This window comes from Martes martes (assembly GCF_963455335.1).
Source record: "Martes martes genome assembly, chromosome: 18".
Taxonomy (NCBI): Eukaryota; Metazoa; Chordata; class Mammalia; order Carnivora; family Mustelidae; genus Martes; species Martes martes.
The window spans coordinates 427,931-444,993 of record NC_137906.1 but is presented as its reverse complement, the minus strand read 5'-3'; the positions used below and the strand labels follow the sequence as shown (position 1 = coordinate 444,993).

General features: G+C 49.9%; 3 protein-coding genes across 3 annotated transcripts in view; all 3 read left to right on the top strand.

The window, feature by feature from the left end:
* SEPTIN14 (septin 14) overlaps window positions 1-17,063 on the top strand; it is a gene marked incomplete at both ends in the record, with an annotated part of 375,063 nt that overhangs the window by 32,212 nt on the left and 325,788 nt on the right. The window lies entirely within an intron of this gene.
* Window positions 1,176-6,327, top strand: NUPR2 (nuclear protein 2, transcriptional regulator). The gene is made up of 2 exons (XM_080830452.1): window positions 1,176-2,244; window positions 2,407-6,327. Exon 1 carries the CDS (start codon window positions 1,192-1,194, stop codon window positions 1,486-1,488), a length of 297 nt encoding a protein of 98 aa, XP_080686578.1. The 5' UTR covers window positions 1,176-1,191; the 3' UTR covers window positions 1,489-2,244; window positions 2,407-6,327.
* On the top strand, window positions 9,992-14,165 carry CHCHD2 (coiled-coil-helix-coiled-coil-helix domain containing 2). Its single transcript, XM_080830918.1, has 4 exons — window positions 9,992-10,273; window positions 12,054-12,303; window positions 13,050-13,209; window positions 13,863-14,165. Exons 1-4 carry the CDS (start codon window positions 10,224-10,226, stop codon window positions 13,871-13,873), a joined length of 471 nt encoding a protein of 156 aa, XP_080687044.1. The 5' UTR covers window positions 9,992-10,223; the 3' UTR covers window positions 13,874-14,165.

Genomic DNA, 17,063 nt, shown 5'->3' with positions numbered 1-17,063 from the left:
AGCAGACAAATCCACAAAGCGGGACATTTTTCAGGACAACGGACCCAGTCTCTGCAACAAGTGAGCGTCAGGGGATGTGCAGAGGACAGGGAGGCCGCCCTCGAACCGGAGCGGCCTCCGAGCGAGCTTCCCGCGGACTTCGCTCGCAGTCTGCACGGCTGCCGGGGTCTTCCGGACAAGCAGAGACGGGGGGTCCGCACTGGGTGGGAGCTAGTGACGGGACTGGCTGATTCCGTCAGGTGGGAAGATGCCGCGGCAGGAGGTCCAGCTTTCCAGAGCTCATGTTGGGAAATACCGGGGTGAGACGGCCTTGGGTCCGCCGCAGAGGAACACAGCACGGGGTGCGCAAGGCGGCCGGGGCGGGATCTGCGCAAGCGCCGAGCCGCGCGGAGCCGCGGGGGTGCCTCGTTCTCTTCTCCGCACCCCCGAGGGGTCTGAGTATTTTCCTAACCACAAACTGCGGAGGGATTTCTTCCAAAGGCCGTGCGTGGGCGAGGAGTAAGACGATAAATAGTCTCTCATTTTCGCAACAGCACGTGTAAGACGTGGGCGGAAGAGACGACCCTCTCGGCGTTTCACTACAAACACTCTCGGGGACTCGCTCACCGAGGAGCCTCCGGAACCGCCCTCGGAGGGGGCAGCCACGCGCCCGCTGGGAGCCGCCCCCGAGCGCCCCCGAGCGCCCCCCATCTCCGCCCGCTCCGGATCCTTCCTCCCTCGTCGAGGGCGCGGACGGCGGAAGGGAAAGGAGCCGCGCTCGTGCGGCCCGGCGCTCTGGCGGGCCTGCCCTCGGCCTCCTCCGTGGACCGCCGTGGGGCCCTGCGCTGCCGGGGCCGCCGCGCCGCTCGTGCGGGAGCGACCGCCTCCCCTCACGTCACCACCGAGCACCGCCTCCGTCACCGACAGCCTGACCGATGCTCACGGCCGAGGAGCGTCTCCGGACGCGCGGCCGGCTTCCCGCGCGCGGTCTCTGCCGGCGGACTTGGGGCCATTGTCCCGCTCGGGCCGGCGCAGACCGCGTGCTCGGCCGCACCCCGCCGACCGCCCCTCTCGCCCCCACGGCTCCGCTCCGGGGACGAGCGCGCGGGCCGTCGCGCGCGACTCCTCCGGGCTCTGTGACGTCACCGAGGCCCCGCCCCCGTCTGCCAGGAGCGCGCGCGCGGGCGGGCGGCGGCCCCGGGGCGCGACGCCATGGCCCCGGAGCTCCTCAGCGCCCAGGCTCGGGTCCCGCCGCAGCCGCCGGAGGGGTGGCCGCCCGCGAGCTCCGAGGAGGGGCTCTGCGACTGCCTGGATTACCAGTACCTGCGCGACTTCCCGGCCTGCGGCGCCGGGCGCAGCAAGGGCCGGACGCGGCGCGAGCGGGAACTGCGCACCAACTGGCCGGCGCCCGGCGGCCACGAGCGCAAGGTCGCGCAGAAGCTGCTCAACGGCCAGCGCAGGCGTCGCCAGCGCCAGCTGCAGCCGCGCGCGCGCACCCGCCCGGTGTGAGCGCAGGTGCGCGCGGGCTGCGGCCGCCCCGACCCCGGCCCAGCCCCTCGGCCGCCGCGACGACGGCTCCCGCTGGCGAGTCACGGCCGGCCCCGCGCGCCCCTGGGCCGCGGCACGGTCAGACCGGGGAGTCGGAGGAGAGGCTCGGCGGTGCGGAAACATCGAAGACTGCGGGGAGCGTTTCCCCCGGCGCCCGCGCGGGCCGGGGCCAGTGATCGCCCGTCGGTGCCCGGCGGCCCCGAGCGCGGTGGGCTCTCCGGCCCGGCGGCGGCTGTGCCCGGCGGCGGCGAATGCCTGTGGCCCGCATGGCGTCTTCCCGGCGTCGCCCGAGCGGACCGCCGCAGCCTCTTTCCCTTGTCGTCAACTAACACCGAGTGTCCACGGGGTGTGCCTTTTTAGGGTTTCTAATTAAAGCAGCAAGAACGGCATTTTAGCTCCTGGTGGTCCCTTTTCCCCGTTGCTACGGTAACTCGTTTCAGGCCCACAAAGGACGTAGTTCGTCTGACACGTAACGAAGAGGGACGGGGGAGGCAAAGGCGGGAATCTGCACGACTCCCAGGCGCGGTGTGCGGGCTTAATACTCGCCAGGACAGGAGTGTGTTCCGCTGTGATCGTGTACCCGGGACGCTGGCTAAGACCTGCTCTCGCCCCAGTCCTTCCGGGCGGGCCCCGCTAGCTCCCGCTCTGCAGAGGGCGTTCCGCGGCGGAGGAGTCCGGTCACTTTCCAGAGGTCACGCAGCCCGTTGCAAAGGTCAGGTACGCAGATCCTCGAATGCATCCCGGTTTCCTCTACTCTGGGCAGCTTCCTGCTGTTCAGAATCACTCACAAACGCCAGGTCCAACGACAGTTGAGTTGTGGCTTAAACATTATACAGTCTATCAGACGGCTGTCCTCGCTCTCCGCCTGCGTTCTTTTAGGCCTCTGTGCCCCTTGGTGAGTCCTTGCTTAGAAGACTGGTGTGTACTAGAGGAAGCAACCTGACCGTTCATCCTCACGGTGACTCTTCATCGCTGTGGCATTCAGCAAATTTCTACGGTAACTATTGCAGGTGACACCAAGCCTCTGCCTTCTCGTTTGTAAAATGGGACGGATACTGGATTACTTTACCAAACTGGATTATAGATTATATAAAACATCTCCCGCAGTTAAGGGCCTGGCACGTATGAGGTACCCAATAAATAGTAACAATGTTTCAGTTTACAGAGCACAATCCCTTCTCCTTCCTCTCTACTCAAAGCCTTAATTCTTCATTTACTATATTCATTCTTTTAAAATGCCTCCCTGTGGTGTGCTATATAGTAGGAGTCCTGGCTTCAAGGAATCAAACACCTGTATGAACTTGGGCAAGCGGCTTATCTGGATATAATACTGTATGGATTAAATGGATATGATACTGTACCAATTTCAAGAGTTCTTAGGAGGTGTAAATAAAATAATACAGGTAAAGCTCTCCATGCCTGGTATATTGTAGGCCCTCACATGATTAGTATATGTGCTGCTGAAGCAAACAGCACTTAACATCAATGTTCCCATTGCCACCGACTTGGCCTGCAGGATTTTACCCTCAGTCTCCTGCTGTGTCTCAGAGACATCACGCCCAGATTAATCTTCCTGAAGGCCACTTTAAGCATATAAAAACCCTCAAGGAGTGCTCTAACCCTGCAGGATAAAAAAGCCTAAATTCCTTATATCATCTATTAAATTTTCTTAAATTTTGTTAACACAACTTCCAAAAACACACACTGGTTCTTGACACAGATCTTCTGTCCTGTCCTCACCATATTTGATTCTGCTTCTTCATGTGAATCTGTGCTGTCTTACTTAGTGTGCCCTTTCCCCCTTTATCATTTTAATCTTTCTAAAACAAATTCTGCCTGTATTTAAGTGCTACTTTCTCTCCAAATCTTTCATCCATAGTAAATGTCCATCCCTTTGAAATCCATAGAACTTCATTTAAACACCACCTAACCACTTGTGTATATAGTATTTTGTATTTTTGGATCTACAGTTAAAAATACATTCATTGGGGGCACCTGGGTGGCTCAGTGGGTTAAGGCCTCTGCCTTCAGCTCAGGTCATGATCTCAGGGTCCTGAGATTGAGCCCCACGTCGGGCTCTCTGCTCGGCAGGGAGCCTGCTTGCCCCCCTCCATCCCACCGCTCCCTCTCTGCCTGCCTCTCTGCCTACTTGTGATCTCTGTCAAATAAATAAATAAACTCTTCAAAAAAAAAAAACATGCATTCATTGGTTCATTTCTTTTTTTGTCTGGTATGTACAAGGCACCACATTCATATAAGTATGTCTTAGTTATCCAATGGAAAAAAAACACATTTAGAGTGTAACGACCTTGTGCTCGCTTCGGCAGCACCTTACTTTCTTAAACATCTCACTTCGTACACAGTTCCCAATTCATCACAGTCCCAGACAGATATAAGCCATGTTAAAGCAGAACTCTGTAATATGTTCTAACTAGATTTTGCTAACCTTAGATACTAAAACTTTTATAGGTTACATATAGTAACTGTAGAAATTGTGTATTAGTTACCTATTGCTGTGTAAAAAATGACTCCAAAACCTAGTGGCTTAAAGCAACAAATACATATTATCTTAGTTTCCAGAGGTGAAGAACTCCGGTGGCTAAGAGTGGTTTTAGTTTAGAGTCATGAAAGGGAGAGGGATTAGGTTCCTTTTTTTTTTTTTTTGATAGCACAAGCAGGGAGAGCAGTAGGCAGAGGGAGAAGCAGGCTTCCCGCCAAGCAAGGAGCCAGATGTGGAACTTGATCCCAGGACTCTGGGACCATGACCTGAGCCTTAGGCAGACGTTTAACCGACTGAACCACCCAGGCACCCTAGGCTCCACTTTTTCAAAGATGTGTCAAAGAATCTGTGCACCTATTTTAAACCACCATGGTATGTTTAATTAGTATAATTTAATTAAATCAAACAAATTGGAAAATATGAACAAGCAAAAAAAAAAAAAAAAAAGGAAGAAATCCCTCTTCAATGGGTAATACCACTAATTAAGTGCACATAATTCAAGTCTTTAAAATATGTAAGAACTTTCTAGTAATATAAACATACTATGTATACCACTTTGTAACGTCTTTCACTTAATATATTGTGAAGATACTTTTCATGTCAGGTGTTCTTTTGAAATACTGTAAATGGCTGCATAACATTTTATGTGTATGAACCATAACACATAATTCTATATTGTAGGACACTTTAAGTTTTTTATTGATTTTCCCTATTTTATACGACTTGTTAAATGAACATCTTTAGAGCTAATTTCTTTCCACATTCATGACCATTTCTTGAATTCCTAGATGTGGAATTTCTGGAACAGGTTTGCACAATTTTAAAAGTTCTGGTACCTACCACCTGACTAGAATTTTATTGTAATCATCAGGGGTCCATTCATCCAAACATCGGTATCACATATATGTAACAATCCCTCCAAGAGTTATTTGTTCAAATTTTGATCACCATATGCGAATTTGTTGAGAATGATTGAGATCACTATGGAATGAGAAGTTGTTATATCTAGCCTGGGGGAAGCCATGGCCACAAGTTAAAGCCACATAGCCATTGGGTCCCCTCAGAAGACAGTCTTATAATTCTGGGCCCCTTTAACTGCAGTCAAGATGTCAAGGGCTACTCAGCTTTGGAGGACCAAATTTTGAATTTGTGTAATAAAAGACAGTCTGTTGTCACTTTGTAGGGACCAAGGGAGTCCAAATCTAGGGACAATTTCTCCTGGCAAAGTTTTTGGCACCTCCATGGCCTTTTTAGCCAAATCAAGAGCCTGATGTAAACCCTGTATTACCTTCCATTGGTTATTTTTGGGTATAAAGATATTTCCCTCATTAGTAACAAGCCAGTCCTGTGCATTTGTCAGAACAGACTGGACTTACAGACTTTATTGGAGTTAAGATCGGTAAAACACTTAATGTTTATTTTGTGCTGCCTGCTTGGCTGTACTGTCTAGTGAATTGTTTCTTTTAGATTCTAAGGTCGTATCCTTTGATGTCCTTTGAGATGAATTACAGCTACCTCCTTGGGCAGGTGTATAGCAGCCTTAAATTATTAAATTTCCTTACTACCCACTGACAAGTCCTTTAAACAGGCAGAGTGACCTTTCTCTAGGGACTCTACTGCCTTGATACTGACACTTTGCTAATGATAAAAGACAATCCTAGCCTGACCCACGCCCCAGGATGCTGTAAGTCTACTTTAACATAGAAAACTTCATTTAGAAATTTCCTTTATCACTAAACCCCCAAGCATATGGCCCACCAATATAAATCTGAAGGGTCTCATGACTAAGGTTTTATTAGACGGTCATAAATGACCTTTTCCCAACAATAGCTAGCCCCCTCCAGGCCTCGGAAGCCTTGTTTCAAAATTCCTTAGACACTTACGCTATCCCTAACCCCCTCCCAGCTTGAAAGTATATAATGGGCCATTCCTTATGACCCCATAGCAGCTCTATCCGCCCATGGGTCCTGTCCCCATACTTTACACTTGATCTTAGCCAAAAGGCCGAGAAGCGATTACTGTCCCCATACTTTAATAAAATCACCTTTTTGCACCAAAAAGTCTCAAGAATTCTTTCTCCGACATCACTTATATCTTTCTTACACATAGAATTGTTTTTATTTCCATCAGTCTTAATTACAGTTAATACAATTTTTTCACTTTAGAAACCTTGGTCTCCAGTGAAAACTAAGTACTAGCCAATAATGAACTGTTTCACCAAAACTTCTTAGACGGCATTTTCAAGAATTTATTAAGCACAAAGCAGGTTTACCAACAGACTCAAATATCCTTAGTTTCTTTGCAATAAGAAGTCAAAAGTGCAAACTACATTCAGTAATCAATGATTTAGCACCTTATCCTATTTGGAAAAGACCTAGATGTCCGATGAATTTAATCCCACTTACCATCCAAAGAAAACTTTAGTTTCAGGTTACCAAAGACCTTGAAAGCAATTACCCATGAAAACTTTGCTGCGACAATTAACCATCATTTTAGTCATCTTTTTACTAACAAATTGCAACAGAGATAACACGAGGTTATTTGCTCCTCAGCAAACCTCTACAGAATAAAAGTTTCACATTTAGTGCTAACTCTAAGGACATGTCTATCTTAAACCAAAAAACTTAACTTAGTTTAAATACTGAATTATGTTCCACCTGGATCCTCCCCATTGTCAATGTTTACCTGGGACACTGTTGGGGGGGGGGATATGGAGTGGATGGTGTCAAGTCCAGGGTGTGCTCTTCTTGCCCCTTTACAGCGAGGGGAGGAGCCACGGTGCCTGGGCACCCAGGATGATCTAGAAGCCAGTCATGCAGGCCACATCCAAGGTGGTACAGAAACAGAAGGAGGGAGAGTGGGAGACAGAAGAGGCAAAGTGCTGCTAGAAGGCAGAGAAGGGGTTCCCGGTTCCAAAGCTCATCAACTCCCACAGAGGAGCAGATGCCATGTTTTCCTGCCAACAAGAGGTAATACACAGTCCATGCCAGGCCAGAGAAGACACAGAATTTCCCCAAGAAACAAAGAGAGTTTCAGCAGCTGCTTGGGAATATTCCTTTAAGTCCCCATCCTGAGGTAGACTAAACCACAGTTGGCTCCAATTATAACCATTAACCCACAAAATGAGTGAGGGAGAAGCCCCCACATCTATTAGGAGGAGGAACAGTGAGAGAGTCAGAGTCCCCTTTGCTAGGGAGGGCTTGTGTTTCCTCCAAGAACCCGGGTTTATTTGGAGGCCTATTTAGATAATTACCATCCAATATGTTGTGGTGGGGGGGAGGGAAGGAGGTTATTAGTCAGAATGTTCGAGCAAACATTCTGTAAGAGGCCTGTAGGTTGAAGTCCTGGTGTAGAGCAATGAGGTTAGGTATGAGCCACGAAGATAGTCCACATCCATTTGCCCTATTCCCTGCAGAGGAGATCTGATAGATCCCACTGAGGCCATGCAGTGTTACAGGAGCTCAGTCTTTTCCTAAGTTTTGCAACCCAAATTGTTTCCAGGGGCTTAAAAGGCACCCCAAGGGAGAGTCCTTGGGGACTGAAGAAAAGAGAAGGTCCATTACCTAGAAAATCCCCCCGTCCACCCCACCCTTGACTCCCAGGTGGTGTTCCAGGGTATGTCAGAGGTTCATGGTGTCAAAGTGACCAAAGGCATTTGCCGAACAAAATCGCTATAACCATTGCTGCCAATAAAGGCCCCTGTAGGAGGGACGCTAGGGTCCCCGTGCTTCCCCTTGCATCCTAGGCTACAGATGGGTGCCCTGAAAGTCATGCCATAGAAGATCATGCCTTATTTTACTTTGCCTTGAAGAACCTCCCATTTTTAACCCATGGAGAACACTACAAAAGTTTTACAAGGGGAAATTATCCAATTTTGTAGTTTAAGTAGTTAGTAGAGGACATTGACGGAAAACAGTAAAGATACAAATCCATTATGATCTAAGTAACATTCCAACACATGTAGTCTTTACAGCCAACTTCCCTAGGAAATGGTCCCCAGTTGGGCTTTAGTTCCACTGGGTCCTGGTTTCGGCCAGCTCCCAGTGAAGGTCCTGTGGCCAGAAGTGGCTGGACCAGGGATGTGAAGGGGATCATATTAGATCAATCAGGAGGAAACCTCACCTGGGAGTCTTAGGATTAGCAGCCATCCCATGCCCAAGACAGACAACTTTGTATAAGGACAGCAGTAAAGAGACGGCGTCAAGCTTCTGGGTCTTATTACTATCCCGTCCAGGGTACTAACTTCCAGCCAAAAGCAGGCTTTCCCTCCCCACAGAGTAGCCACCGGCTAGAAGAAAGCACCCTGAGCAATCAGCATGAACGTGTTCCAGTAAGACCGTACTCCTCAAAGGCCCCTGGAACGAAAGTAAAGGAAGAGGCGAGAAAGCACTCACCAAGTTTGCGTGGAAGCTCAGAGTCCAGATGAAAAGACTCCACATTCAGGTGCCAAATGATGTGGTTTTGGAATATAGGTGAGGTTTGGTGGGGTGGGGTCGAGAGCTGATGACCAAGAAAGAATTCTTGAGACATATTTGGTGCACAAGGGTGGTTTTATTAAAGCCTGGGCAGAAAAAGCTGCCGCCTGGAGCTCTTTTTTATTCTTTTTTATAGTTGCATAGTATGTGATGTGACTTTAAAAAAAAAAAATCAGTATTCGACTGACAGGAATTTAGGTTGTTTCAAATCTCATACCTCTACAAAATAGCCTTGTACAAATATCTAATATTCTCTCCTCAGTGTAGGAATTAGTGACTTAAGCCAGGAATGACTGAAACTGTCTGTTCTGGATGCTTGCCTGAACTGCCCAAAGTTAGGCTCTTCTTGGGCCCCGATGTCCTATATAAGGTTCCTTTACTCCTTCTCCGCTTATGAATTATCCAAAGGCAAGTACAATGTCGCATCATTTTTAAAGCTTTCATTGAGTTCTGTGAAAATAAAAACTTCTCCGTGAAAGGTTTCTGCATTACTTACCCTTTGGTTGCACAAACATTCCCTGTTACTGGAAACAATGCGTTAAACTCTGTTACCTCTGGTGGAAGGGGAAAGTGTCTCCTGACATCCACGCAGAAATGGACGGAACACCTCCACTTCTCCTCCTCCATAAATCCCACCCCACCCCAAGGCCCTTCCCATGAAACCCCCCATGAAGTGCCACTAGCCAACTTTCCCCCTTACTGCAGCCGCCTGTCGCACCCACAGTCACGGAAACGCACACACCTGGGGCTTTCGCGACGGCTGTGCCCTGCGCCGGGCCTGCTCCCACCCCTGACCAACACCTGGTTTCCTTTCGGCGCTTCCTCAAGGAGCCCATTCAAATGCCGCCTCTTCAAAGACCGCCGCCCTCTCCGGCCTCTCAACTCGCATGTCTCGCGCGCGGCCTCCGTTCTTGTCGCCACGACCCGCTTCACGCGGGCGTCTGTGTCCCGCTCCCCGCCTCTCTTGCGTGCTGCTGTGCGCCCCCGCAGGGCCTCGCCGGCGCCCGACCGCCGTCCAGAACACTGGTGACTACCGCGGACGGTGCTACCCCGCCCACGGCACAGTCCGGGACGCACACTAAGAGGGTCCGACCACGTGCAGGCACAAATGCGAGGCACCGCTAATCTCAACTTCTGCTGCCTGAGCCCAGACGAAAGACATACAAACAGATCCGACTCGGCGCCGGCGATCCTGCCTGAGGTCTCCCGGGCCCCTCGTTCAGTCCCTACCGCGCGCCCACACGGGGACTCAGAACACCCGACGCGGGCGAGTAACTTCAGGCTCGGAGAGTCAACGTGGCCGAGGTCCAGCGGCAGTCGCGCCGGAGATCTGTCCGCCGTCCCAACGACCCGCACGTCCGGAGGGACGCGGCGAAGCTCCTCGCGCTCTGGGACGCGAACCGCAAGCCGCGCCGACTCAGGCTCGGCCGGGAGAGGAACGCTCGCGCGGTTCCTCACGCACTTCCGGTCTCCTGCCGGCGCGCGGCGCGGAGCTCATGACGCAAACCGCGTGCGACCAGGCGCCGCCGTGGCGTCCTGCCCTTCCAGTGACCTTCAGGGCCCGCGCGGACGTGGGCGAGCAGGAGCCTCTGCGTGCGCGCTGATTGGTCGCAAGCGCAGGCCCAGCCCGCCCCCCGCTTTCCGTTCTCCGGCGCCGCGGAAGCCGCTGGGGTCTCCGCCGAGTCTCGGTCGTCTGGTGCGGGGCCGCTCCGCCAGGAACCATGCCGCGTGGAAGCCGGAGCCGCACCTCCCGCATGGCCCCTCCGGCCAGGTGAGGCCGCCGAGGGGGGTGGGGCCCTGCCGGCGCGTGACGCAGGGGGAGGCCGCGCTAGGCCTCGCCGCGGCCGGGGGCGCCCGGAGGCCGGCGTGGCGCGGGTCAGCCTCCGCCGCCGCTCGTTGGTTGTCACGGGCTGTGGCTGGGTTTCGCGGTGGGGGCCCTTTCCGGTTCCGAGCGCCGGTGACTCCGTGAGCTGCCCTAGAGCCCGTTTTCTTAAGTGACCCCTCCGGGAGGGGCTGGGAACTCGCGCCCCCCCTGCCCCGCTCCGGCCCAGCCCGCCGCGCGCTGCCAGAGCGCTTGTAACTTAGAGCGGCCCTGGAGCTGGCGTCTTCAGGTGTGAGCCGGCCCCCACCCCCCCCCAAAGGAAGAGGGGGACACTGTGCTGGAAAGGCCGTAGGATGGGGGAAATGACCCGCATTTCGGTAAAGTGGCAGATCCGAGCACCAGCAGTGGGTTCCAGGGGCTCGGCCTCGTCGGGAACGCAGTTACTAAAGCCTCACGTGCAGGGGACGTTTTCTGGTTCTTTCTTTTCCTTTTTTTAATATTTACTTGTCAGAGCACAAGCAGAGGCCGCGGTAGAGGGAGAGGGACAAACAGGCTCCCCGCTGAGCAGGGACCCCCCCCCCCCCCGTTTTCTAGTTCTTAAGGTATTTTAAAAGTACACTGCTACTCACACTTTATCCTCAACACCAGTAACCTTAGGGAGAGGTGTTATTCATCTTTTCCAGAAATAAGGAAATTGAGAGCTCGGAGCAAGTGACTTGTCCGCGGTCCCTCTGTCAGTGCGTAGGAAAGCCAGGTCTGACCCGAGTTTTCCAATGACTAGTTCAGGACGTTTTAGCACGCTGGCTTCCTGGAGTAGGGTGGATTGTGGTGAAACGGTAGGCTAGGAGTATAGGGAGGTGGCTCACTTAACGGAAAGAAGCTTCTCTCCAAAGAACCAAAAACCACATTTTTGTAAAGTGATGCCAGATGCACCCTGATGGAACCGAGGTATAAACTTCTGACCCAGCCTTATGTGGGGCAAGAGCACCCAAGGAAGTAATCTAAAAACGGCCAGAGGAAACATAACATAGGTGAAGATTTTTATTTTATTTTATTTTTTAAAGATTTTATTTATTTATTTGTCAGAGCACAAGCAGGCAGAGAGGCAGGCAGAGGCAGAGAGAAGCAGGCTCCTCACTGAGCAAGGAGCCCCATGCAGGACTCGATCCCAGGACCCTGGGATCATGACTTGGGCCGAAGGCAGCCGCTTAACCAACTGAGCCACGAGGCGTCCCTTTTATTTTACTTTTTAAAGATTTTATTTATTTGACAGAGCACAAGCAGAGGGGGAGTGGCAGGGACAGGGAGACGTAGGTTCCCCGATGAGCCAGGAACCCCATGCGGGGCTCAGTCTGAGGACCCTGGGGTCATGACTTGAGCCACCGCCGTAGGTGAAGATTTTTAAAGCAGTGCTGGACGTGTTCGTGAGAGCCTGTTGATGACCGGAAGCCTTAGCAATAACAGAAGCAGTCAGGTAACATGTATTTCGTATGCTTTATTATTATAACACTGTATTCTTACAAAAGAGTAAGCTAAAGGAAAAATGTTACTAAGAAACCATGAGAAAGTACATACGCTGGCGTACCTATCCTGTATTTATCGAAAAAATCCACATGAAAGTGGACCCCTGCAATTCAGACCTGTTTTAAATGGTCAACACTACCGTTTCTTTAAGTCCAAACCTGGTAGCAGGTGGGTATTTCCTACTTTCTGTTCTGTTCTTTCTTAGCCGGGCCCCTCAGATGAGAGCTGCGCCGAGACCAGCGCCCGCAGCTCAGCCGCCAGCAGCGGCTCCCCCGTCTGCCGTTGGCTCACCTGAGGCTGCCCCCCGGCAGCCCGGTCTCATGGCCCAGATGGCAACCACTGCAGCTGGCGTGGCCGTGGGCTCTGCTGTCGGGCACACGATAGGTCATGCCATCACTGGGGGCTTCGGTGGAGGAAGTAGTGCTGAGCCTTCCAGGCCTGACATCACTTACCAGGTAAGGTTTTGGGCAGTGTTTTCTTTCCGTGGGGCATTATGAGAAAACCTAGTTCTTTGTAATTTCCTTATGTATAGGAACTGTCTGTAATTTTAGAATCCACGGTGCTTTTAACAGAAAATGGTTTATCAAGAGCCATGCTTGGCAGTTGTTAGTGGCTTAGATCAGCATCAAGTACTGTACAAATTGTATTTGTTTTTAAGGAGTGAAAGAGCAGTTCGACTTGATTTCACTGTAAACAGCCATTTCCCCCTTATTTTAAATTTAGTTTCAATCTTAGTGAAGTGTTTAAAAATCTCTTTAGTAGCTCTAAACCTCTTCTCTGTACTCTGATCTCTTCTCTTACATTTGCCACTGCCCCTTTTCCTGAAGTATGTGAATTTACTTCTCTGATGAGCATGAGTGTTTGGTGTGTAGCCTGTTGTATTTTTGGTGTATTTGATACTCTCATCCGTCTGTTTTTCTGTAATAGTCCCACTTTCTCCTCCATGAAACTTCACTGAACCCCACTGGTATTTTGCATCATTGTTCTTGAATCTTCCTTCTTACAACTGGAACTTTGTTAAAGCGCATTTGCTTTTGCCTTTAAATTTTTTCACTTTCCATGTTATTAGATGGAAACTTTAATTTGCATCTAGTTCTCGTTATGTTTCCCCAGTTGACCTCAAAGACATTGGATACTGTTCTTTGTTCAGGCGTAAATCTAATTTGCTTTCTAAATGGTCCTGAATGTTGTACCTTTGCAGGAGCCTCAGGGGGCCCAGGCAGCCTACCAGCAGCCACAGCAGCAGTTTGGCCCGTGCCACTATGAGATGAAACAGTTCCTGGAGTGTGCCCAGAACCAGGGTGACCTTAAGCTTTGTGAAGGTTTCAGCGAGGTGCTGAAGCAGTGCAGATTTGCCAATGGTAGGTGATGCATCAATCCCTGATCGAACCCGCATCTGCTCAGTTCATAGCATGATACCCCTGGGCCCTGTAGAACTTTGGGATTCTGTGCCATAAATTAAACTGACGAGTTGGAGGAGATTTTGATTACATTCTAAAAATAATCTAGTTCTTCTAACAAAGAGCTGGTCCAGAGGTTTCTAGTCATTATCTTAAGCTTTTGCCAGTTACATTGTGATCCTGATTCTTCCTTAAGTGGGCGTAGATTAGTGTGTCAAGTCTTGTTCTGGTTACAGGATGTGGGTGATCTAGCCATAAAGCTGTGAGTAAAAAATTACATTCCATTTTCACCCATGTCCAAGATTAGATATAAAGACTGATAAGTTACTGGCGTTCTTCACACCTTATTTGAGAAGAGAGTTTATTCCATCCCTCAGTGGAACTCTGAGGTTTGGGCCATCTGGAGTGGTGGCAGTGAACTTGTTTATATAATTTCCTCCTTTTGACCTAAGAATTCACCATCTGTTAAAATGCTCATTTTCATTTTCCTACCTTCATTTAGGCAAGAATCTGATAAACCTGGGCTTTCATCCCTCTTTTTATCATTTGGAAGGCTTCTGCTTTGCTAAGAATATGCAACTATTACTCTACTAACTTACCTTTTCTGTTTGCAGGATTAGCCTAATCAAGAAGTTCAGATGGAAGATACGGAAAATCATCTCTCATGACCAAGTTAATTTAGCATAAAAATATAATTAATAGTGAATATATGAAGTATAAAACCACCAGTTAAGCCTCTCCATCATTAATTATAGCTTTCTTTAGGATTGGAATGAAAAAGCATGTTCTTACTGAATAGAAGTTCATTGAGATGGTTTGAGTTTGGGGCTGGGAGGATGTTTGTGTGCCTCCTTAAATCACCTTTTGTGATGTGTTCATTTGTGAACTAATTAGAATAAAGTGATTTTCTCTCAAAATGTGGTGTCTTTGAAGTGTGAGATTATAAATTACATACAGTGGGGGCGCCTGGGTGGCTCAGTGGGTTAAAGCCTCTGCCTTTGGCTCGGGTCATGATCTCAGGGTCCTGGAATCGAGCCCCGCGTTGGGCTCTCTGCTCAGCGGGGAGCCTGCTTCCTCCTCTCTCTCTCTCTGCCTGCTTCTCTGCCTACTTGTGATCTCTGTCTGTCAAATAAATAAATAAAATATAAAAAAAAAATAAATTAGATACGGTGTATGTACGCTGCACATAGGCATTTTGCAAAAGAACCCAAGTGTCTCAACGTGTCATTAAGCATATCTGTTTTATAGTCTTAGTATTAAATTAGCATCCATCTGGATGATCTGGCCGAGCTCCCTGAGGAGCTTTTGTAGGAAAGTAGTTCTGTAAGGAGTCGCTCACTAGCCAACAGTGCTCATTAAGAAGGTTCCAGGCGGAAGGCCAGGGTTTGGTGCTGAGCAGTAGCAGGAAACTCTCAAAGTGAGCGATAAAGGAAATGTGGGCGGAGACCTATTGCAGGGTGGGTTCCTGGGGCCAGGTCAGCACTTCTGTCACCTCCCCTACTATATCCAGTTAATTGGTCAGAGAGGAGAACCAGTCTCACTACAGGCATTTCCCCTGCAAATGTTTTTCTTCCATGTAAGGCCTTGTCGCTTCCCTTTGCTGAAAGACTCAAGTCAGCTGCAGCTGCCCACTCCGTGTTGTCTTGAGATGGGCTCAATTTGGGGTGCATCATTTTTAAAAAACAACCCAGTGCCATTCCTCACAACTCAAAATTTCACTCACTTCTGGGAGTTCTCTCCAGCCTACGTTGTGCTCTGCACTTCTACTTTCAAATGCACCTTTCTGAGGCTACTGGATTTCTTTTCCAGTCCAAGTTGCAGAGACCTGTGTTGCTGCGAGGTGAGGAAGGCGCTGTTGAGTGAGCAGATCTCCCAGTTGCTGCCTCCTGTTCTCAACTGTGTTCTTAGTGTCCCACTCTTTTTTTTTTTTTAAGATTTTATTTATTTATTTGACAGAGATCACAAGTAGGCAGAGGAGGAAGCAGGCTCCCTGCTGAGCAGAGAGCCTGATGCAGGATTCGATCCCAGGACTCTGAGATCATGACCTGAGCTGAAGGCAGAGGCTTTAACCCACTGAGCCACCCAGGCGCCCCACGCTAATAGTATATTGTTGAATCAATGAATCAAGGGAAAACGGGGCAGCTGGCTGGCTCAATGGGTAGATCATGTCACTCTCAATCTTCGGGTCATGAGTTCAAGCCCCAGATTGACCGTAGAGTTTATGTTAAAAAAAAAAAACAAAAAAGTAAACAGCTGTCAAGAACAATGAAATCTTGCCATTTGCAATGACGTGGATGGAACTAGAAGGTATTATGCTAAACAAAATAAGTCAGACAAATACCATATGATTTCATTCACATGTGGGATTTAAGAAAACATGAACACGGGGGAAGGGAAGGAATAATAAAAGATGAAAACGAGACAAACCATAAGAGACCCTTAACCCTCTCCTGCTGGAGAGGAGGGGGATGGGGGGATGGGGTAACTGGGTGATGGGCATTAAAGAGGGCACTTGGAGTAATGAGCACTGGGCATTGTATGCAACTAATGAATCACTGAATTCTACCCCTGAAATTAATACATGATAATTTAAGTAAAATAAAAAAAATAAAAGGAAAATGAACCGCTGACATCGATAAATGCAAGAGTCTGGCTGGCCTGGCCTCTCTGGCAGGAGCCATTGCTACAAAGAGACAGGAATAATCCGCTAGATACATAGGCCTTTTGCCCTGAGGTTAGAAGGGATTTTGTTAAACACTGAAAGTATAAAGCAGAAATCAAGTCTGTAGTTTAGCATCAGGACAACAGAAGGGATCAGGGAGCTTAGTGACAGTAAGTGAAGTGTTTTCATCTTGAGCCAGATGATGCGTCCCAGCAAGCAGAACCCTTTATGCACAGACCCCAAGTCACTTCCGCTCCTGCCTCTCTAGCAGTCCAGCAAGTATCTCCCCCAGGGGAAGAAACAGATGGTCAACATGAATAACGGAAAGAGCACTTGGGGCCACAGCTGAGGTCAGTCTAGAACCTCTTACCTATTTAGTGGCCTTGAGCAGGTCACATTCTCTTTACCATGGCCTTAACACCAGAGTTTCGGGGTGCAAGTGTTTTGTGAAATACTAACCAGGCGTGCTTGTGGGCTCAGCCTCTGTGTGGAGCACTGCATTACCCCTCCCTTCACTTGTTCTATTAGAATCAGGGATTTGGAAAAAGGTAGTTTTAGGGACATCTGGGCAGCTCAGTCGGTGAAGCGCCTGCCTTCAGCTCAGGTCATGATCCCAGGGTCCTGGATCGAGTCCCACATCGGGCTCCTTGCTCAGCAGGGAACCTGCTTCTCTCTCTGCCTGCTCCTCCCCCTGCTTGTGCGCGCTCTCTCTCTCTCTCTGACAAATGAAATCTTAAAAAAAAAAAAAAAGTAGCTTTAGAACGAGAGAGCAATAAGTAAGCGTCTACTGTGTGCCAGCACCTTCCATACGTTATTTCCAATTCTGGCAACCTCTTCATCATACCGATGCGGACCTCACCGAAGAGCCCGACGGCGCCCGCTGTCAGAGCCCGTATGCTTGTCCTGGCGCCCAGAGCTCCACCCAACAGCCCACAGGCTGAAAACCAAATGGGTTAAGGATGAAATCATGGAGGTAGATCAGAGATCGATTCCCAAGGGGGATGTCCCCTAAGCTTTAAGGTCTGCGTTTTGCAGGTCAGCCCCACTAACCGTTCCTCCGTGGGCCCCAACGTCTGGGTCCCCGGGGCAGCCGGGACTGCTCTATGGGTCTGCCCGTGCTTGGGTTTCTCCAGGGCCCTGCTCTCAACATACA

Coding starts and splice junctions, on each gene's coding strand:
- NUPR2 (XM_080830452.1), top strand. CDS start 1,192: ATGGCCCCGGAGCTCCTCAGCGCCCAGGCTCGGGTCCCGCCGCAGCCG.
- CHCHD2 (XM_080830918.1), top strand. CDS start 10,224: ATGCCGCGTGGAAGCCGGAGCCGCACCTCCCGCATGGCCCCTCCGGCC. Junction 10,274..12,053: donor CGCATGGCCCCTCCGGCCAG/GTGAGGCCGCCG, acceptor GTTCTTTCTTAG/CCGGGCCCCTCAGATGAGAG. Junction 12,304..13,049: donor GGCCTGACATCACTTACCAG/GTAAGGTTTTGG, acceptor GTACCTTTGCAG/GAGCCTCAGGGGGCCCAGGC.